Source organism: Phyllopteryx taeniolatus, unplaced genomic scaffold (genome assembly GCF_024500385.1).
Source record: "Phyllopteryx taeniolatus isolate TA_2022b unplaced genomic scaffold, UOR_Ptae_1.2 contig_26, whole genome shotgun sequence".
NCBI classification, from domain to species: domain Eukaryota; kingdom Metazoa; phylum Chordata; class Actinopteri; order Syngnathiformes; family Syngnathidae; genus Phyllopteryx; species Phyllopteryx taeniolatus.
This window is the reverse complement of record NW_026903184.1, coordinates 476,407-500,007: the sequence shown is the minus strand read 5'-3', so window position 1 is coordinate 500,007 and position 23,601 is coordinate 476,407. Positions and strand designations below refer to the sequence as shown.

Here is a 23,601-nt window from a genome sequence, read left to right as displayed (position 1 = left end):
AGGATGATGAGGACGGAGCTGCCAGGCAAGAGAGGTCGAGGAAGGACAAAGAGAAGGTTGATAGATGTAGTGAAGGAAGATGTGAGCAGTTGGTGTTAGCGAGCAAGATGCAGGAGATAGGCTTCCATGGAAAAGGATGACATGCTGCCGAAAGGAAAAAAAGAAGAAACCTGACTATGGAAAATCAGAATGCACATTACAAGAATTTTAAAACATATCAAAGACGTGAAGAGCGAAAACAAGCACTTTTCAATAGGCTCTTCTGTTTTAGTACAACAATTTACCAATAGATGGTGGTGGTTGCTATATATTTGTGCTTTTAGTAAAACATTGGGTTGAGGATGCCTGCCTCACTTCTTGTCTGGCCCATGTGTTTGAACAGGAAATATGCCAATTCAGCAATTTTGATGATGAAATTATTATAAGATTTTAAATTATAATCAAATGAAGCAAAGAGCAGCGAAATGAAATTGAAAATTATTTTATTCAATCATTATTTGTTTGTTTCTTTCATCCTTCATAATTCTGGGGAGGCGGAGCGCCTCCCCTGACCGCACATCACTCATGGATAGCGTCACTCTAGTCCACTAGCAAGCTAGACATTATAGTTTGCTAAATTACTCAAAGACCCCAACCAAACATTTTATACATACTGTACCTGTATGAAAATGTCCTCCACAAATCCGATTTTGGTTCCCAGTCTGTCCCTTCAGAAGTAGCTACTACTCCACCAGGCACAGTACACTAAACCTGTTAGGATGAAACTGGCAGTGTATTGGTTCAGTTTAAGGCTGCGGTGGTCAATTTTCTGCCACCAGGAAGCATCGTGGCGGCTATTGTTTACAAACCTTTCGAAACGGTCAAATTACACAAGGTAAAACTGAAATTATGTATAAAACACTACAAACTGCCATCTCTTTGCAAACAGTAATACTACTATCTGCTGGCTGTTAAAGCAATTGTGGGTGTTTGGGCTTCACTCATGACTTTGAGACTGTTTGCAGTCATACAAGTGCGCATTTGTTATTGCTGACATATTTCATGTCACACACTATGTCATTTATGTGTTTGAACACTGGTCCCCACAATGTTTAAGAACAACACTTGAGGATTAAATACTGTGTAAATTTAAGCTTTGTTGCAAAAAAGAAATCTATACAGTACATAAGCCTTCACTTCACATCCATGGTCTTTTCTCAGGATTGTCGAGATCTTCAGCCGCAGACTACAAGGTAGATCGAAAACCTTTGCTTTGCAACAAGCATGTTCAGAGTTCATCCGTGGTGTTTCTTCACAGTTCAGGAGAGGTTGACCAAGCAAATCGCTGTGGCGGTCACTGAAGCTCTGAAGCCCACAGGCGTTGGTGTTGTCATCGAAGCAACGCAAGTACACGGAAAACACTGAATGGAGAAAGTATTTGTACAGTGGAATCTGTCAATAGAAATCATGTCTCAAGCTTGAACATTTACTAGTAACCCTCAACATAACTTCTTGTCACAGTGTGTTTAACGTCATCCGTTCCTGTCTGCAGTCATATGTGTATGGTGATGCGAGGTGTCCAAAAGATGAACAGCAAGACCATCACCAGCACCATGCTGGGAGTCTTCAGGGAAGATCCCAAAACTCGTGATGAGTTTCTGACGTTGGTCAGAAGCTGAAGTTCCTCTTCCACTTGTTGCCAGGGGTTACCTCCATGAGCACGGACCAGCTAAAGTGCATTTGTGTGTGTATGTGTGTGTGTGTGTGTTTTCATGTTACCAAAGGAAAGAAAACTTCACATACTGTAGTTTACCTCATCAGACATGTTTCACTCAACTGACCTCAAACTCCAGTTCAGAGGCTTAGAATAAACTAGACTGAGTAAGGTGAGTAATGGTTTAGAATTATATTTTTAAACAGATGTAAATTATAAGTATATGTATGCAGGATGATATAGTTAGTTGAAGATAAAGTGAGTATGTTTTTGAGAAGTCCATCCATTCATTTTACAGTGCTTGTCCTTATTAGGGTCATGGATGACCTGGAGCTGAGAGGCGCGGTGCACCTTGGACTAGTCATCAACCATTTGCATATTTTCCCCTTGTTTCATGACTATGAGTCTGAATGGTTGTTTGTCTATTTATGCCCTGCGATTGGCTAGAAACCATTCCAGGGTTTACCCCGCCTCCTGCCCAAAATCAGCCGGGATAGACTCCAACTCACCTGGGACCCTAATGAGGACAGGCAGTCCAAATGGATGGATTTTCGCAGGGGGTTCTGTGACACGGGTGGCACGGTGGACGACTGGTTAGATCGTCTCCCTCACAGTTCTGAGGACTGGGGTTCAATCCCCGGCCCCGCCTGTGTGGAGTTTGCATATTCTCCCCGTGCCTGCGTGGGTTTTCTCTGGGCTCTCCGGCTTCCTCCCACATAACAAAAACATGCATGGTAGGTTAATTGACAACTCTAAATTGCCCGTAGGTGTGAGTGAGAATGGTTGTTTGTTTGTATGTGCCCTGCGATTGGCTGGCAACCACTTCATGGTGTACCCCACCTCCTGCCCGATGATAGCTGGGATAGGCTCCAGAACGCCCGCGACCCTAGTGAGGAGAAGTGGCTCAGAAAATGGATGGATGAATGGTTCTGTGACACGGTCAAGCATGTGTTTAGCACATCTGACGACTGGTTAGCACATCTGCCTCACAGTTCTGAGGACCCGGGTTCAAATCCAGCCTCGTCTGTGTGGAGTTTGCATGTTCTCCCCGTGCCTGTGTGGGTTTTCTCCAGTTTACTCCCACATCCCAAAAACATGCATGTTAGGTTAATTGGCCGTAGGTGTGTATGTGAGTACAAATGGTTGTTTGTCTAAATGCGCCCTGCGATTGTCTGGCGACCTGTTCAGAATGTTCCCTGCCTCTCGCCCGAAGTCAGCTGGGATAGGCTCCAGCATGCCCTAGTGAGGATAAGCAGTGTGGAAAATGTATGTGTATGTGTCTGTCTGTCTGTCTATCTATCTATCTATCTATCTATCTATGTGTGTACATATATATCGATCCATCCATCCATTTTCTGTACTGCTTATCCTCACTCGGGTCGCGGGCATGCTGGAGCCTGTCATATATATAGATAGATAGATAGATATGTGTATATAGATAGATATGTGTATATATATATATATATATATATATATATATAGATAGATAGATATGTGTATATAGATAGATATGTGTAAATATATACATATATATATATATATATATATATATATATATATATACCATACCCGCTGTGAACCATGGGGTTGGTAACATCATGCTTTGGGGCTGTTTTTCTGCAAAGGGACCAGGACGACTGATCCGTGTAAAGGAAAGAATGAATGGCGCCGTGTATCATGAGATTTTGAGTGAAAACCTCCTTCCATCAGCAAGGGCATTGAAGATGAAACGTGGCTGGGTCTTTCAGCATGACAATGATCCCAAACACACCGCCCGAGCAACAAAGGCGTGGCTTCGTAAGAAACATTTGAAGGTCCTGGAGTGGCCTCCCCAATCTCCAGATCTCAACCCTGTAGAAAATCTTTGGAGGGAGTTGAAAGTCTGTCCTGCCCAGCGACAGCCCCAAAGCATCCCTGCTCTAGTGGAGATCTGCATAGAGAAATGGGCCAAAATACCAGCAACAGTGTGTGAAAACCTTGTGAAGACTTACAGAAAATGTTTGACCTCTGTCATTGCTGGCAAAGGTTATATAACAAAGTATTGAAATGAACTTTTGTTATTGAACAAATACTTATTTTCCACCATAGTTTGCTCATAAATTCTTTAAAAATCAGACATGTCGATCAATCATGGAATTATTATTTTTTTCTCATATAGTCTCTCATAGGTGAGGTATACCTGTGATTAAAATTACAGGCCTCTCTCATCTTTTTAAGTGGGAGAACTTGCACAATTAGTGGCTGACTAAATACTTTTTTGCCCCACTGCATGTATATATTCCATTCCATTTTCCGTTCTGCTTATCCTCACTAGGGTTGCGGGCTTACTGGAGCCGATCCCAGCTATCTTCGGGCAAGAGGCGGGGTACACCCTGAACTGGTTGCCAGCCAATCACAAGACACATATAAACAAACACCCATTCACACCTACGGGCAATTTAATGCATGTTTTTTGGGATGTGGGAGGAAACCGGAGTACCCGGAGAAAACCCACACAGGCAAGGGAAGAACATGCAAACGCCCCACACACACACACACACACACACATATATATATATATATATATATATATATATATATATATATATATATACACACACACACACACATTTTTTTTTCTCTTAGGGGAAGGTTCTATCTGTATGTACTAGCTTGCCAAAATAATGTGTCCGAAGTGTCGCTCATTGTGAATTAAACTCAAAATCTAAAGTAAACGTGTATGTGTGTTCTCGTGCCAGCACGTCTGTTCTGTCTATCGTTGTTGGTAACAGTTTGTGTAGTACATTTGGTTCATGAATGCATCCTTACTTTCAGATGGTCGAAGTGTAACAAGGCTATTGTGTTGTGTGTCTGGAGTTGTGAGTGTGGCTCATTTTTGTGTGGCCTTGCGGAGGGGGAATGCTGGTTATATGGCTCTCTCACTATTATTGTCACTTAATGTACATGCTTATTTGGACTTCTCAATCAACAATAATACACTTAAGTCCAGAAGTATTTGGAAAGCATCTTTTTGTCTGTATCCACCAGTGATTCCAGACCATCCATCCATCCATTTTCCTCCGCTTATCCGAGGTCGGGTCGCGGGGGCAGCAGCAGCCTCAGCAGGGAAGCCCAGACTTCCCTCTCCCCTGCCACTTCCTCCAGCTCTACCGAGGGGATCCCGAGGCGTTCCCAGGTAAGCAGAGAGACATTGTCTCTCCAGTGTGTCCTGGGTCGTCCTCGGGGTCTTGTAATCAGATGCCCGAGCCACCTCATCTGGCTCCTCTCAATGCGGAGGGGCAGCGGCTCTACTCTGAGCCCCTACCGGATGACTGAGCTTCTCACCGTATCTCTAAGGGAGAGCCCGGATACCCTGCGGAGGAAACTCATTTCGGCCGCTTGTATCCGGGATCTTGTTCTTTCGGTCACGACCCACAGCTCGTGACCATAGGTGAGGGTAGAAACGTAGATCGACTCGAGAGCTTCGCCTTTCGGCTTAGCTCCTTCTTCACCACAACAGACAGATACAAAGTCTGCATCACTGTAGACGCTGCACCGATCTGCCTGTCGATCTCCCGTTCCATTCTCCCCTCACTCGTGAACAAGACCCCAAGATACTTGAACTCCTCCACTTGGAGCAGGATTCTCATCCCCGACCCGGAGAGGGCACTCCACCCTTTTCCGACTGACGACGATGGTCTCAAATTTGGAGGTGCTGATTTTCATCCCAGCCACGTCACACTCCGCTGCGAATCACTCCAGTGAGAGTTAGACATCACAGCTTGATGAAGCCAACAGAACCACATCATCAAAAAGAAGAGCTGCAATACTGAGGCCATCAAACCGGACCCCATCTACGCCTCGGCTGCGCCTAGAAATTCTATCCATAAAACTTAACAAAATCGGTGACAAAGGGCAGCCTTGGCGGAGTCCAACATTCACTGGAAACGAGTCCGACTTACTGCTGGCAATGCGGACCAAACTCTGACACTGGTCGTACAGCCCGAACAGCCCATATCGGGGTTCGGCACACCATATTCCTGAAGCAACCCCCACAAAACTCTCAGAGGGACATGGTCGAACGCCTTCTCCAAGTCCACAAAACACATGTAGACTGGTTGGGTGAATTCCCATGTACCCTCGAGGACCCTGCCAAGGGTGTAGAACTGGTCCACTGTTCCACGGCCAGGTCAAAAACCACACTGCTCCTCCTGAATCTGCGGTTCGACTTCCTGACAGACCCTCCTCTCCAGCACCCCTGAATGGACCTTACCAGGAAGGCTGAGTAGTGTCAGCCCCCTGTAGTTGGAACACAGCCTCCGGACCTTTTTAAAAAGGGGGATCACCACCCCAGTCTGCAAATCCATAGGTACTGTCCCCGATGTCCACGCGATGTTGCAGAGGCATGTCAACCAGGACAGCCCCACAACATCCAGAGCCTTTCGAAACTCCGGGCAAATCTCATCCTTGCCACCGAGGAGATTTTTAACCACCTCGTTGACCTCAACCCCAGAGATAGACCCCAGACTCTGCTTCTTCATTGGAAGGCATGTCGGTGGAATTAAAGTATTCTCCCCACGACTCACAACGTCCCGAGTCGAGGTCAGCAGCGCCCCATCTCCACTATACACAATGTTGATGGTGCACTGCTTCCCCCTCCTGAGACGCCGGATGGTGGACCAGAATTTCCTCAAAGCCATTCGGAAATCGTTCTTGATGGCCTCACCAAACTCCTCCCACGTCCGAGTTTTTGCCTCAGCAACCCACCAAAGCTGCATTCCGCTTGGCCCATCAGCTGCCTCAGGAGTCTCACAGGCCAAAAAAGCCCGATAAGACTCTTTCTTCAACTTGACGGCAACCGTCACGCTCACGGGTTCGGGGATTTCCGCCACGACAGGCACCGACCACCTTACGGCCACAGCTCTGGTCGGCCGCCTCAGCAATGGAGGCGCGGAACACGGTCCACTCGGACTCAATGTCCCCTGCCTCCGCCGAGACGTGGGTGAAGTTCTGCCGCAGGTGGGAGTTGAAACTCCTTCTCACAGCGGATTCTGCCAGACGTTCCCAGCAGACCCTCACAATACGTTTGCGCTTGCCCGGTCCGACTGGCATCTTCCCCCATCATCGGAGCCAACTCACCACCTCCGCCCCTCTCTTCACCAGAGTATCCAAGACATGCGGCCGCAAGTCCGATGACACAACCTCAAAGTCAATCATCGAACTGCGACCTAGGGTGTCCTGGTGCCAAGTGCACGTGTGGACACCCTTATGCTTGAACATGGTGTTCCTTATGGGCAATCTGTGGTGAGCACAGAAGTCCAATAACAGAACACCGCTCGGATTCTGATCGGGGGGGCCGTTCCTCCCAATCACGCCCCTCCAGGTCTCACTGTCATTGCCCACATAAGCATTGAAGTCCCCTAGCAGAACGATGGAGTCCCCAGCGGGAGTGCTCTCCAGCACCCCCTCCAAGGACTCCAAAAAGGGTGGGTACTCTGAACTGCTGTTTGGTGCATAGGCACAAACAACAGTCAGGATCCGTCCCCCCACCTGAAGGCGGAGGGAGGCTACACTCTCGTCCACCGGGGTGAACCTCAATGTACAGGCGCCGAGCCGTGGGGTAATAAGTATACCCAACCTGCTCGACGCCTCTCACCGTGGGCAACTCCAGAGTGGAAGAGAGTCCAACCCCTCTCGAGAGGACTGGTACCAGAGCCCAAGCTGTGTGTGGAGGTGAGCCCGACTTTTTCTCGTCGGAATGTCTCGACCTCGCGCACCAGCTCGGGCTCCTTCCTTCCCACAGAGGTAATGTTCCATGTCCCCTGAGCCAGCCTCTGTAGCCGGGGATCGAATCGCCAAGGTCCCTGCCTTCGGTCACTGCCCATCTCACAGTGCACCCGACCCCTATGGCCCCTCCCACAGGTGGTGGGCCAATGCGAAGATTCCAGACCAGTGTGCATGAATAAAAATGAAATTATTTCCTACAAATAATGTATGTGCTCATCTATCGATGCCAGCGACTTGTAGTGAGTCGCAGAACAATCAAATTATCTTGCACTGGATGTCAGAAGGTACATAGATACCCTGTGTAACAATGACAGGAGGGAAATGTATGCAAAAGCAATAACTCATGATCCAAATCATACCACGTGTTGAACGTGGCGGAGGAGGTGGTTTGGCATGGGCATTTAAAATTGTTTAATGAAATGAGATCACTCGTGTTTATTGATGATCTGCCTTCCGAGTTGTATAGGATTATACTCTATACAAATTAAATTTTTTGAAGGGAAATTAAGTGAATATTATTCAATGGCCAAGTTAGTGACCTGATCTCAACTTAGAGTATGCTTTTTTACAGTCTTGTAATGTAACTGAGTGCAAATACTACTGTAGCCTGTCTGCAGACTGGAAGTTGGGGACCCCTGGTGTACTGTAGCATATATTGGTTTTGGATAAAAACGTAATTAATTTTGGAAAAGAATACGCCGGAAGTGACGCCTGCGTTACTTCCGGTTTAGCTCTATTTTATGTTTAATGTTATAAACAAACTATTTTTGTCTTGCAAAGGGGCACCACGTCTCTTTTTATATTCATAAACTTTAGAGGAAAAGTGAGGAAAAACCTCTGTCTTATCATCTGAAGGTTGTTACAGGAATGAAATACGAGTTCTCGATTTCAGCGGCTTTACTATTTAACTCAAACACACACAAAAACAGGAAGTGGAATTTTATCAAAACTTTAATTAAATCTAAAAGGGAAAACTACAGGGAAACAATGCAGAGGGCTTGACTACTAATGGTACAGATACACATTCTTTTTTTTAACTTGTGGGGTAAGCTTGGAATTAAAATGTACGGTGAGCTATGCGGACGCTGGGAATTTCTGTTACCGTTAATTTAACCCAATTATGCATCAATTTGTACATAGGAACCGAACGCTGCACTTACGTTGTCCATCCATCCATTTTCTGAGCCGCTTATCCTCACAAGGGTCGCGGGAGTGCTGGAGCCTATCCCAGCTATCATCGGGCATGAGGCGGGGTACACCCTGAACTGGTTGCCAGTTGTGTAGAACAGAATTTAGACAGGCTGGTCGGTCTTCCAGATGGCTGGGCCGGGTCACCGAACAAGTGTATTTGATGAAAAAAGGCAAAAATGGAGAAAAAGCAAGGGTAGGGTGGCCGAAGCACCTTAGTGCCGGTGTGCGTCACGGGCTCAGAGAAGACTTGCGCCGGACTTCTTTCCGAACAGATTTTTATCCGCAAGCTACCCCATACCCACCAAAGCGTGGTTTCGAGGCACGGGAGAATGCTTCTGCCCTTCGCGTTCGCTGGAGCGGCCAGGAAGGAAGGATGCGTCTCCGCTGCCTCATGGTGAGAGGCGAGGCTCTCTGGCTGTGCGCCAGTTTCTTCAGTAGGTTGAAAAATGAGAGGCTGGAAACAAAAAAGCGAGTTAGCAAAGGGGCTTCGGCCTTTAAAGCACAGGAGAGAGAGATTGGCTGACCCAGGGACCAAAGGGGAGGCAGACCGCGCCTCTTTATATTAACTTTCATCCTAGGATTATTTGTGGTTTTAAACTAGTGGAAATAAAAGATTATTTGGATCTAAGATAAAGAAATTGGTTACCAGTTTTGCACTGTCACACACACACCCTGCACATTTATGCAATTAATGTTTCAATTTTATGTGGTGCCTCAAAGCACTTATTTGTGATGTGAAATTTGTCTTGCGAGGTGAAACATCTCATCTGATTCAGTTGACAAACAGACTTGACATCAGACCTGTGGCAAACACTCTAGTGACATTGGTGTCACGGTTTATACTGGGAGCATTCATGCAAAGTTCGTAAAATATTAACAGACATTAAAATTCTGTGAAATCTGTGGCACAGCTGGCAGTAACTCTCCACCACCAGCGGGTGTCGCTTGTGTTCGATCAATTATCCCAGAGGGACTTGCATGCATTTCAAAGGAGCAAATGGTCCTTTAAACGTTATTTGGAAATACTTTGAACAGCGGGTTTTCCAAACCTTTGGTTGGTATCTTAGTTCTGTGCACCTAGGGGGTCTTTGATGTCTGGAAGTCTGAGCTTTCTCGGGGAGCTGTTAATTAGTTTAAGATCCGGGTGACATAAACCAGGTTTCCTGTCTTAAGCTGATAAAGAGGACCAAGCGTCCGTTATATGTCTTGTGTACACAGATTGGCTCAGCGGGTCAGAGGGCAGGTATGCAGAGCAATCAGTGATTGGGGGTTGCTGGTGCCATTTGGTCGATAGTGTGTCCGTTACAGTACACTACTGAAGTAAGCTAAATAAATAAAAATAAAACAGATATTGCACAGGTGTGTGTCTCCTAAGGCAGGGCGCTGCCTTTTGGGGTGGTGTCACTCTAACAGGAGTTTCTCAACCTTCTGGGCTGCCATGTCAGGAGTTCAGCTGGCAGAAACTGTATCTGCGCGGCTGCCCCTTGGACAGTGCCCTCTACGTTTGGTAGATTCTACATGGTGAAAGTTGCAGTCTACCATCCATTTGATGGGTTGAATGGATAAAACTAAAATAAAGAAAAACAACAAAAATCTACCCATTACCTTTTAAAAATACTGTACTTCCAATAGTTAAAGGGGAGTTTTCAGCTTTAAACCCACAAGCAAGATTTGAATGTAGTGAGTATACAAGTGCACGGCAAATGATTGACACTTCACTGGTCATGCCTACTGTCTCTGATTGGTGCTCTTCCTCAGGCGTGGGGGTTTCTAAAAAAAATCTTATTAGAATGGGGCCTGAGCGAGAAAATAATTTCACAGATCATTGTACTAATGTACTACTGTCAGATTTATACTTAGTTTTCACAAATATGAGAAGTCTTTAAAAAAAAAAAAAAAAAACTGCAAACTTCCCTTTCAGTACATTTAATATCAGAAAATGATTTGTTTTATTTAAGTACAGCAGATGTCAAATACTTAAAGACTTCTAATTTTTTTTAAAGTTATTTTCTGTTCAGATACTTGTACTTTGACTCAAGTATCACTTTCAGGTAGTTTAAATAAGACTGATTTTTCACTTACCAAAAAGACTCACAAACAAGCAGCAAGTGAAGATGGCTGCAGTGAAGGCCCTGGCAAAGCATCTCCAAGGAAGGAAATCAGAATCTTGTTCAGTCCATTGACAGTAATATTAGAAGTGATGGCTGTGCTTAGAATATAAACTGTACTGTACTATAAATATTTTAAATGCTTGAAAATAGAGGCTCTCTCAACAGGCTGAAATTCCTTAAATGTAAATGCCATATTTTGGGGAAACTGATTAAATTAAAACTGCAAGTCCATCCATCCATCCATTTTCTACTGCTTATCAGAGTTCGGGTCGCGGGGGCAGCAGCTTTAGCAGGGACGCCCAGACTTCCCTCTCCTCAACCACTTCATCCAGCTCTTCCGAGGGGATCCAGAGGTGTTCCCAGGCGAGACGAAAGACTGCAAGTCCACATTTCAATCATGTTTTATTTCACAACTACTCTGGTTGTGTAAAATGCAAAATCATAAACACTTTTTCATTGTAATAATACTTATGGCACTGCACTGAGGTGAAGACTCCTTAGGGCCCCGAACTAGAGTGAGGTTTATTATCACCGTTTTTTCCAGCGACCCTTACATTAGTTGTAGTCAGTATGCCGCTATGTTTGGGGGAGTATACTTTTATTTCTCATTTTTAATTTCCTCAACAAAAGATTTTCTTGACATTGTTGTCTTCTCGAAGGCATGTATTAATGCCATACAGACAGTCTGTTTGACTGCAACATAATCACATACACAATCTAGAGGTCTTATAACCTTACTTTATGGATAACTGGGCATGCCAAATCACAGCATTCTGGTATGTCTCAACAAATTACAGCAAGGCAATGAAAACAATTTTGAGATATACATACACACTCACCCTCTCGCTCAGTCAGTCACACACGTACATTTATATATATATATATATATATATATAAAATAAATAAATAAATATATATATATATCATCAGCCATTATCTATCCACTGCAGGATGATGGCCTCTTCTTCACGTTTACCAATTTGTTGCCAGTGTATTCCGATGTGTTTAATGATTTAATCTATCCATCTACTTTAAGGTCTTCGCCGTGGTCGCTTTGTGTCCAGTGGTATCCAATTGATAGTTTCTGTGGTCCACCTTTTGTCAGCTCTTCCGGAAATGTGGCCCGCCAATTTCCATTTCAGGCTTTTTAGTTTTTGAATGACGTCGGTAACTCGCGTCTGCTGTCTTATCCAACTGCATCTTTTCTTGTTGCGAATACTTATTTTCAACATTTGGTGTTCCATGTTCCTTTGGGTTACGCGTAGTCTTTGTATAACTTTGGCATTCGTAGTCCAAGTTTCACTACCGTAAGTGAGGATTGGTAAAATACATTGATCGAAAACCTTTCTTTTCAAGCAAATGGGAAGATTGTTCTTGAATATAACACTCAGCCTGTCAGGCAAGCTTTATGCAGCGTTCAACTTCAGTGTTTGTATTTCAATCCATTGTTACAAGTTGGCCTAAATAGTTGTCGACTAGGATATAGTCCTCCATTTTGATATCTTTTTGTGGACAGTAACGATTGAACATGACCTTCGTTTTGCTTTTGTTCATTTTCAGACCTGAGCGACGGCTTTCTAACTCTAATTCCTGAATACGACGCTGTAGTTGTTCATCATCGTAGGAGAATAAAATTATGTCGTCTGCAAAACGAAGATGGCTCAAATAAGCGCCGTTAATTTTTAGTCCTTTTTCCCAATTGAGCTTTTTAAAGATTTCTTCAAGGCAAGCTGTAAATAGCTTCGGAGACAGTGTGTCGCCTTACCTGACCCCTTTTCCTAGACTTATTCGCACTCTTTCCTCATCAATTCGTATTGAACCTGAAGAATTGTTGTATATTGATTGTAGAATGTTGATATAGGTTGGCTCTATCCCTTGATTTATAGCGCCTGCAGTATCGAAGTGGTGGTGACTGAGTCAAACGCTTTTTCATAGTCGATGAAGGCTACACACAAAGGCATATCGTACTCGTTCTGTCGTTCGATTATTTGTTGAACTGTCTCTATGTGGTCCATAGTATTAAAAGCGCTACGAAAACCCACTTGTTCTATCGGCTGTGCTTCACTGAGTTTGATTCCAATTCGTTTGTCCAATATCTTTGCAAATACTTTATAAATCGTTGAGAGCAGGCTTATTGGGTGATAATTTCTTAGGTCCATTATATATATATATATATATATATATATATATATATATATATATATATATATATATATATACACACACACACACACCCTTTCCATTAAAATAGAATATCATGGAAAAGTTTATTTATTTCCAGAATTCCATTCAAAAAGTTAAACTTTCATAGATTCAGGGCCCACAATTTAAACAATTTCAAGTATGTATTTATTTTTACATAATTTGGGCTTCCAGCTCATAAAATCCACGAAAACAGGAATTCAAAAAATGTAAATACTGTGAAGAAATCACCATTTACTTCTCAGTTTTTAAGGGGAAAACAAGAAAGAAATTAGGGTCACATTAAATCAATCAAAATATGGTACTTTCAAAATAATATGTTAATCTTCAATACTTGGTTGGGAATCGCTTTGCTTTAAACTCTGCCTCGATGCGCCGTGGCATTGAGGCAATCAGCCTGTGGCGTTGCCTGGGAGTTATGGAAGCCCAGATTTCCTTGATGCACTCAGTTCTTTGTTTGTGGGTCTGGTGCCCCTCATTTTCCTCGTGATAATACCCTATATATTCTCAATGAGGTTTAGATCCAGCGAGTTGGCTGGCCAGTCAAACACTGTGATGGCATGGGCATCAAACCAGGTTTTGGTGCTACTGGCAGTATGGGCAGGGGCCAGGTCCTGCCGGAAGATGAAATCTGCATCTCCATACACATCAGCAGAAGGAATCATGAAGTCCTCGAAAACATTCTGGTAGACTGTTGCGGTGACCTTGGATTTAAGAAAGCAGAATTTACCAACACCTGCACTGGACATTGCACCCCAAATCATGACTGACTGTGGATATTTCACACTGTACCAGGTTGGGTTCTGTTCTTCACCAGTCTTCCTCCAAACCCTTGGACCTTGATTCCCGAATGAAAGGCACACTTTAATTTCATTGGAAAAGAGGACCTTGGACCACGGGCCAAAAGTCCAGTACTTCTTGACCCAGTTGAGAGGCTTCCTACATTGGCTCAGGCTCAAAAGTGGCTTGACCCAAGGAACCCGACAGTTTTAGCGCATATCCCGGATATGTCTGAATGGGGTGGTTTTTGAAGCTGTGACTCCTGCCTCATTCCATTCTTTCTGGATCTCAGCTAGATTCTTGAATCTTCTCTGTTTGATAATCCGCTGAAGCCCACGGTCATCTCTTTTGCTAGTGCATCTTCTCCTGCTACATTTTGTCCTTCCACTAGAATTTCCATTGATATGCTTGGACACAGCACACTGTGAACAGCCTCCTTAGCTATGAACCTTTGTGGTTTACCCATTCTATTGAGGGTATCAATGATGGTCTTCTGTCCAGTTGTCAAGTCTGCAGTCTTACCCATATTGAACAAAACTGAGACAATTGAACCACACTGAAGCAATTTAATAACACCTGGGGAAACCTGTGCAGGTGTTTAGTAGATGATTAGTGTGTGACACTCCGTTTGTAACATGTATGGTCTGCAAAATTTGGGCTGATTTCTTCGCAGTATTCAAATTTTTTGAATTCCTGATTTCGTGGGTTTTATGAACTAGAAGCCCAAATTATGTAAAAATAAACAAATAAATACTTTTAAATTGTTTGAATCTATACTCTATGAAATTTAAACTTTTTGAATGGAATTATGGAAATAAACTTTTCCTTTCTAATTGAATGTATAAATATATATATATATACAGTGGGTACGGAAAGTATTCAGACCCCCTTAAATTTTTCACTCTTTGTTATATTGCAGCCATTTGCTAAAATCATTTATACAAATTTTCCTCATTAATGTACACACAGCACCCCGTATTGACAGAAAAAAATGGAAATGTTGAATTTTTTTCAGATTTATTAAAAAAGAAAAACTGAAATATCACACAGCCATAAGTATTCAGACCCTTTGCTCAGTATTTAGTAGAAGCACGCTTTTGTGCTAAAACAGCCATGAGCCTTTTTGGAAATGATGCAACATGTTTTTCACACCTGGATTTGGGTATCCTTTGCCATTCCTCCTTACAGATCCTCTCCAGTTCTGTTAGGTTGGATGGTGAATGTTGGTGGACAGCCATTTTCAGGTCTCTCCAGAGATGCTCAATTGGGTTTAAATCAGGGCTCTGGCTGGGCCATTCAAGAACAGTCACGGAGTTGTTCTGAAGCCACTCCTTTGTTATTTTAGCTGTGTGCTTAGGGTCACTGTCTTGTTGGAAGGTGACCCTTCGGCCCAATCTGAGGTCCTGAGAACTCTGGACAACGTTTTCGTCCAGGATATCCCTGTACTTGGCCTCATTCATCTTTCCTTCGATTGAAACCAGTCATCCTGCCCCTGCAGCTGAAAAACACCCTCACAGCATGATGCTGCCACCACCATGCTTCACTGTCGGGATGTGATGAGCAGTGCCTGGTTTTCTCCACACAAACCGGTTAGAATTAAGGCCAAAAAGTTCTATCTTGGTCTCATCAGACCAAGATAGAACTTCAACAACCTTCACAATCCAACCTGACAGAACTGGAAGGAGGAATGGCAGAGGATCCCAAAATCCAGGTGTGAAAAACTTGTTGCATCATTTCCAAAAAGACTCATGGCTGTATTAGGTCAAAAGGGGGCTTCTACTAAATACTGAACTGAATACCTATGGCTGTGTGATATTTCAGTTTTTCTTTTTTAATAAATCTGCAAAAATTTCAACAATTCAGTTTTTTTCTGTCAATATGGGGTGCTGTTTGTATATCAATGAGGAAAAAATATTAACTTAAATGATTTTAGCGGTGGCACTGTGAGCGACTGGTTAGCACATCTGCATCACAGTTCTGAGGACCGGGATTCAAATCCCGGCCCCGCCTGTGTGGAGTTTGCATGTTCTCCCTGTGCCTGCGTGGGAAGTCTAGGAAGTGTTTCTTTCTTGTCATGTCTTCATATCATGTGAATAAATAGTCATTCATAATACTTTTTTACTAATATAATAAAAGAAGCTGACTTCGAGTTACATACATATCTAATCTTGCTGATTTAAAAAATGCCTGTAGAAGTGAAATCTACATGGCAGCATGAAGCATGACAAATAGACTTTAAGAAATAAATGAATCTGCAGTGTGAACAAGCCCTGGCACAAGTGTCACTGGTTTCTTCTTAGAAGATTTCAGTTTTTAAAAGAAAAACAAAAAAAAACATTTACATTAAGGGTAAATATCACGAGTACAAAAAAGGCACTGCTATTGACTCAGCCCACACATTTCTCTTTTTCGGCATTTTCCTCAATTTTGTTTTGTCCTTTTTGTTGCAGGTCTTTTCTTTTTTTAAATAAACAGCAATATTCTTTAGTCAAATACATACCCAAGCCTGCAGTCAATACAGGACATCGGCTGTTAGATAAAAATTAAACTCGATGCAATAAAGGAGCACAGTTCAAGCGGTATAAATTTGTTACACATTAGATGCTAAATTTACAACAACAAAAAAAACACATCAAAAATAAATTGTAGTATCCTGTCTAAATTTCAGAAACAAATGAAATCAAAAAATACAAAACAACATTGTATATGTCTTGAGTTGAAAGTACACAAATACCTTTGAAGTAACTGACTGCTATAACTGCAGCCCACACAGAACATATAGACAGTATTTTGGTGTGAAGATGTGAATGCTCCACTGCCAAATTACAGACATAAGAATATAAGAATATAATACACAAAGCGTGCCTTTATGGTTGTGCTGCCTTGAGCAACATAAAAAGAAAAAATAAGAACAAAAAGTAGGCCAGTGAAACGGCATAATGTCTTCCCTTTCTCACCTGAGTACTTGTTAGATCAATAGTTTGTTTGAATTTGAGAAATTAGCTTATCAGGTTTAAAAACATTTTGTTTCTTTGAATTTTCCTAGGAGGGAAGGGGTAAGGGCCTGATAGAAACCCATTACATTTTGGTGGTTCATTATTTCTTCACTTTAGTAAGTCATTTTCTGAGTGACTAATTCACATTTTATTCACATTCACATGAAACAATTTGGTGAAAGTTCAAATTAGGACTGATGGACGTTGGAAAAATGTACTCTCAACAAATCCATTGAAGTGTAATTACTGTTGCACGAGGTTCCTTCATGACCATGAAGTATCAGTCATGAAATGTTTCACATTTCAGTTAAGTTGTGTAATGTCAAACTATTACAGTGGAAACTTTTAAATTGGATGACCAAGAACAGGGTGGTAAGCTTGTTTTCCTCGCCTGCCACATCGTAGTTATGGTTGCCCTCAGGGGGAAACCACATAAACGTACTGTATATACCGGTAATAATTGCTCGGGTGGAAAACAAATCTACTTACAGTGTATCTGGAAAGTATTCACAGCACTTAAATTTGTCCACATTTTGTTATGTTCCAACCTTATTCAAAAATTAAGCTCAAAATTAGGCTCAGATACATCCTGTTTCTACTGGTCACCCTTGAGATGTTTCTACAGCTTCAGTGGAGTCCAAATCCAGTTGATTGGGAATGATTTGCAAAGACATCTCTCTATATAAGGTTCCACAGTTGACAGTGCATATCAGAGCACAAACCAAGCATGAAGTCAAAAGGAACTTTCTGTAGACCTCTGAAACAGGATTGTCTTGAGGTACAAATCTGGGGAATGATACAGAAAGAACACAGTGGCCCCCATCATCCGTAAATGGAAGAAGTTTGGAAACAGCAGGACTCTTTCTAGAACTGGCTGGCCATCTAAACTGAGTAATCGGGGAGAAGGTGACCAAAAAACCAGACGGTCAGTCTGAACAACCGGGAGACACTCATTAGTACAGTAGTGCCAATTTGTTTTTTTGGGGGGGGAGTGGATTAATTGCATTTCCATTCAATTCAATGAGGAAAGAAGATTTGAGATATTCAAGGGATTGCTGTATAATGAATATGCCAACCCGCCTGGGGTTTGCCCAATGCATCAATCATTTTACACTATAGACTATGCGAGTCCTAGGATGCACATGTCATGGAAACAATGAGTTCCAGCCCTGGAGCAATGAGTCCCTGCAATTTATCATCACGGAATACAGATACAGTAAGCCTCCGCAATATCACGGTTCTTGCTTCGCGGGTCTGCTATATTGCAGATTTTTATTGGAGTTATTACTGTATACTACAGTTTATACTGTTTGTACAATATGTTTGTGTTATCCATTGGTAATGCTCTCTCTCTCAATATATTACATGTTTAAATGTGTTTGTATTGTTTGAGGTGTGTTTACAGGTCTTTCAAAAAATGTAAGTGCCGTAAATGGAACAAAAACATGCTTAGGGTGTATTTAAATACGGTACTTCTATTTCATGAATTATACTTATTCCGGAGGTGGACTGGAATTTAACCCTCCCCTCTGCCCCATGGAAGGGGGATTACTGCATATAGATAATCAGTTAATGAATAGATAACCAATTTATTATCAGCTAAATAAGTACTTTATGAACAGATAAACAACTGATGAAAAAATTACCTGGTTATTTATATTTTTACACAAAAGGACTTTATTGAGCTCAGGAAATAGAAGAATTTTCTCAAATTCACACAGTTGATAATCAATAGTAAAAGTGAAATTTTTGAGTGTAATATTATTTACTGGTCAGAATATAAAAACGGTGACTTAAACAGTAACTTAAGCTGTCAGATAATCGTAACAGATTCAAAAAAGCAGAAAAATCTTCACCTACATGACATACAGTACTCAAGCTTTGTTTGTCAAAACTGACATACTATACTATACATGTGGATGTGAAAGGCTCGGTTTGACTGGGTTTGCCTTGGACCACGCCACTGTGCTTAGCCAGCGACAGCCATCCCACAAACTGTGACAGTGTGGTGTATCACTTGCTTCTGCTTAGATTAAGAAGGGAGCTAGCCAGCTAGCTAGCCTGCTAGCTGCACTACACTTCAAACGTACATCGCGGTTACATGCTTCATTTTGGCGCTGAACAGCGACCTGGCTGGCCACTGTGGGCTGCCCACCCATAGACAGACTCCCCAACCCTGCAGACTCCCCAACCCTACAGGCTCCGCACTAACTCCCCCCCAGTAGCGGTGAGAGAAAAATATAAGATAACTACAATTACAAACCATATGGTAGATGTTTTCACAGCGCACGTACTCTATCTGCCGGGCTTGCATGTCATGTGAGCGTTTTTTTTTTTTAAACACACATACATATTTATCGAGTCTGGAAAAAAGTCTCCGTTGTGTTTATGGAATGATAACCCGTCCTTCTCTGCCTTTGATTGGCTACTGGCTAGCACCAAGACTGGACTCGTATTTTTAAGGGATAATGATTCACTGAAGCACTTCAGCAACACACAGACATATGTGGGTAAGCAATGCTGTGTGTCTGTGGACGCAGATTCACCATGCTCATTTTTGTGCGTCGTGCGTTTTTGTGCGTCTCAGACGCGGGATGAGATCCCTGCAATGACACCCAAAGAACTCTCATATAATGAGAGACAAAATTCTCGGGTCTGATGAGAGCAAAATTTAACTCTTCTGCGTGAATGCAAGACGTCACGTATGGAGGAAACCAGGCTCTGTTCATTGCCTGGGCAATACCATCTCTACAGGGTTAAGGCTGTAACAACAAAATGTGGAAAAAGCGAAGCAAGGTGAATAGTTTCTGGATGCAATGCATGTACTGAGATCAGACTCCTGCTTTATACGCTGGTTCCTGCGTGACTAAACATGTAATGTACGTTGAAGTACGAGTAGTGGACCGGCTCCGGGTCTCTCAGCTGCACTCTGACACCAACATGAAAAAAATATATATTTATATTAGACTGAACGATACAAACATGATTATAGAGCGACATAAAAGCATCAATAAAAGAAAAATAAGTAAATATCTGAGATGTCTGTATGGTTACCTGCCATAACTTGTAAATACATATGGTACTTTAAATAATAGTACACCTAACTGAGTAAAAGTATGACCTCTGCAACAATAATGAAGAGGAAAAATAAATAGTGTATCTTCTGTAAGTAGTGAATCATATAGGCAAAGGATGCTGCCCACACATATATGAAGTAGCAATGCCTTAAAAAAAGCACTTAAAGGCATCACATTCGTGCCTTGGTGGAAGCTTTTCGGCGAAGAAAAAAAGGGCTCTTAATGCCGAAGAGCCACTAACACTGAAATGTAATCTGGGTGTGCCGCGTTATGACACATTATAGCTCACGTTTGTGTGTGAACGACAGACTTGATGAACGACACACAACAGGCCTGTCAAAGGCACAATATGGCACCAAGTCAGAACAGGTTTAGTCCTTAAAAAAATCTCCTACAATGCACCTCTGATGGCAGACATGACACACGCTGCCCTTAAGCCTGGATCACACTCCAAGGTTTTAGCCCCATTATTGGCCCAATTTGCTCTTGCAGCTGATTTTTCAGATCGGGCCGGACATATTTTGACAGGAACATCAAAACTCCTTGTGTGTCATAATCCACAAACAATGATTTAGCCCCATGAAGCCACAATGAAAATTCCAGCATATTTAATTTTTTGGCATATCTTCGGTGTACTGCAAGGCACTGTTGCAAGACATAATCCTATTGGTCGATGTCAATTTGCTAGGTCAGAGGGTTCTCGTACATACCTGTATGTCACCAGGTATCTACGAGAACCCTCTGACCTAGCAAATTGACATCGACCAATACAATTACGTCTTGCAACAGTGCCTTGCCTCCCTTGGTCACCGTTGTCAACATTTATTCGCATGCAAACCAATATTAACTGAAACTTTAGAATGTAAATTGACAGAACACCATCATGTTTACATACAAATGTTAGTGCTAGCACTAGTTAGCTAACTAGCGAGCTAAAGAACATTGTTGTCTGCTTGCTACAAGTATTAAAAGTACATGAACATTGCCTAAAGCTCTCTTTGAATAATGGAAAGCCCAAACCTTCCTCTACAGAGCAGCCAAGGATGACACCAAACACATTTTTTTCTCCTTTTTGTTATTTTTTCCCCAACAGAAAACACTATTGCAATCAAAACTAGCAGCTCTTCTACACTACATATTCGGTAGTGTTGTCATTTTTTGACACTCCCTCGCCAGCTTGATTTGACAAGATTAGCCCAAAGATTCTAAAAGACGGGATAGGGTGAAATGGCAATATACTGTACGTTGTGTAGTGTTGTCAGTGTTCTAACCAAGACACAGGATTTTATGGCAGGAGTCTGACATAGTGTCATCGTGAGAGACCAAATTTGTCTTGTAGTCTGATCCATGCATTGTAAATGTGTTCATGCACCTCGTCTCAATGCAGACACAGTGCTATTTTACAGCTTATTTAGGGCTACGATGTGCATCATGAAAGAACAAGACCCTGAAAAAACATCAGTTTTAAGCTCTATCGTCCAACGGCTTGATATAAAACTGAAGTAAAAAAATCTGACCCAAACATGCAAAAACTGATTTGGTCTTTTAACTGTGGGGTCTGATGAGGCACACAATTGAAATGACCTCATGCCAAAATGTATGTGTGATAGGGGATTGAACAACACCGACTTGTTTCCGACTCCAAATCACCACAGTGGTGTTTGAGTCGTGTCTATTTGGATGTTAGTGTAGCTATCACATTATCATATCAAATGCAGGAACAAAGGCAGTACTGTGCTATTATACAATTACAACAGGATGGAATTATATGGGCTGAAATTTGTGCCACCAGGAACTGAATTTGAATAATTTATATTTTTAATTGAATTGCTAACTTGAATAATTGCATTAAAAATTGGATTTGAAGAACATAATTTGAAGTTGTATTGTTTAATATGAAACAATGCATTAAAAAATGAATCTGAATAGTACAATTTGAAAATGAATTTATTAGTTTGGTACTGAAATCCAATGAACTTGAAAGTGAATGTAAGATTATTTTATCCGAAATGAAAATTCTAATTGTATATTTAAACATTCAGTTTGATCATTTCAAATTCACTTTGACAAATTCAATGTCAAATTTTGTTGTGACATGGGCCTCTCCGGAAAGTCAAATCTTCTAACCAGCTACAGTATTTTAACCATCATACCACCTTTCCTTAATCTTTGTGGAATGTATCATCTGGTCACAAAGCTGCTTCCTTTCAAACATAGGAAAGGACAGTGTATTGTAGGAACATACAGTATCACACTGACATGAGTACGTCATCTTTCTGTTTTTCTTTTTTTTCTTTTTACAACATAATGTCATCCAGGCATTGAACTCCATGCCCTAGGCTTTCCAGACACCTAGGGGTAGAAACAGCACACGACGCTTATCGATATGGACAACACGGTTTAAAATGAATTTAGGGGGTTACATGAATTAACCGAAGTCCATCCCTGATGCATCCATTGTCCATTTTGTTTTAAAGTTGACTTGTTCAAAACTGTGTGGACACATTTCAGCCCTCTAACCTTTGATTTTAACATTTGTTTTTGATGGAAAACACCAAAACCAGAAAATGTAAAAAAAATGCATAAGAGCTGGACTACAGTTCATTCATGTAAACCCCCTAAATTAATTTTAAACGGTGCTCTCTGTATCAATATGTGCTGTGTGCTGTTTCTACCCCTAGGTGTCAGTAAAGATTAGGGTATGGATTTGAATGCATAGATGACGATATGTTGAGGAAAAAAAAACGGAAAGACGACAAAGTCACACTGGTGTGATAAATTGCTACAAAACACTGTCCTTTCCTATGTTCCAAATAAACCTTTTTATCTCTTTCTGACCATATGACGCATTCCACAAGGGTTAAGGAAAAGTGGTATAAAGGTTAAAATACTGTAGCTGGTTAGAAAATTTGACTTTCCAGAGAGGCCCTATGTCACGTTCAAAAACAAAAGCGCTGATTGGCCGAAGAGGAGAGCTGTGTATCGCCGATCGATTGCCATTCCTAAAGTGACGAATGTCTATCACAGCTAATTTGAAATAGAATTTATCGAACTGAATGTGAAAATATATAATTTGAATTTTCACTGTAGATAAAATAATCTAACATCCACTTTCAAGTTTATTGGACTGCAGTTCCAACCTGATAAATAAAATTTCAAATTGTACTATTCATATTCAGTTTTTAAATGCAATGTTTCAAATCATTCATTCATTTTTCGTACCGCTTATCCTCACTAGGGTCACAGGCGTGCTGGAGCCTATCCCAACTGACTCTGGGCAATAGGGGGGGTACACCCTGAACTGGTCGCCAGCCAATCGCAGGGCACATAATAAACAAACAGCCATTCGCACTCACATTCATAATTATGGAAAATTTAGAGTCTTCAATCAACCTATTTTGCATGTTTTGGGGATGTGTAAGGAAACCGGAGTACCCAGAGAAAACCCGCACAGGCACAGGGAGAACATGCAAACTCCACACAGGAGAGGTTAGATCTGAACCCGGGTCCTCAGAACTGTGAGAGGGATGTGCTAACCAGTCAGCCAAATTCATATTATGTTATTAAAATTCAGTTCTTTAATGCAATTATTCATTTAGCAATTCGAATTCAAATATAAAGGATTCAAATTCAGTACCTGTTAGGTTCCCCTGCGCGGTACCATAGGAGTGCCCAATCTCATCCAATCTAGAAAGTTAAGCAGGGTTAGTCCTGGTTAGTACTTGAATGTGAGACCACCTAGGAATACTAGGTGCTGGGGTTGGGCAGTGGACCAATCACCTGTT

At 42.0% G+C, this 23,601-nt stretch overlaps 1 protein-coding gene and 1 long non-coding RNA gene across 5 annotated transcripts in view; one reads left to right on the top strand and one right to left on the bottom strand.

Moving 5' to 3' along the window:
• gch1 (GTP cyclohydrolase 1) overlaps positions 1–8,696 on the top strand; it is a 58,923-nt gene extending 50,227 nt beyond the window's left edge. Inside the window, exons 5-7 of one of the 4 annotated variants that reach the window (XR_009787092.1) lie at positions 1,201–1,232; positions 1,298–1,865; positions 3,319–8,696. Coding sequence is in view for 2 of the 4 variants with exons in the window: in XM_061765135.1 (XP_061621119.1) it covers positions 1,201–1,232; positions 1,298–1,382; positions 1,532–1,658 (244 nt within the window). In the remaining 2 variants the exon portion in view is untranslated. Of the gene's footprint in view, positions 1–1,200; positions 1,233–1,297 lie in introns of all 4 variants that reach the window. The other 3 variants (XR_009787091.1, XM_061765135.1, XM_061765133.1) reach the window with 3 other exon arrangements.
• LOC133473491 (uncharacterized) lies at positions 507–10,881 on the bottom strand. Its single transcript, XR_009787095.1, has 3 exons — positions 10,733–10,881; positions 8,620–9,104; positions 507–1,400 (listed from the first exon to the last, which is right to left on the bottom strand). It is a non-coding gene; the product is annotated as an uncharacterized LOC133473491 (long non-coding RNA).
• Positions 10,882–23,601: the final 12,720 nt, after the last annotated feature.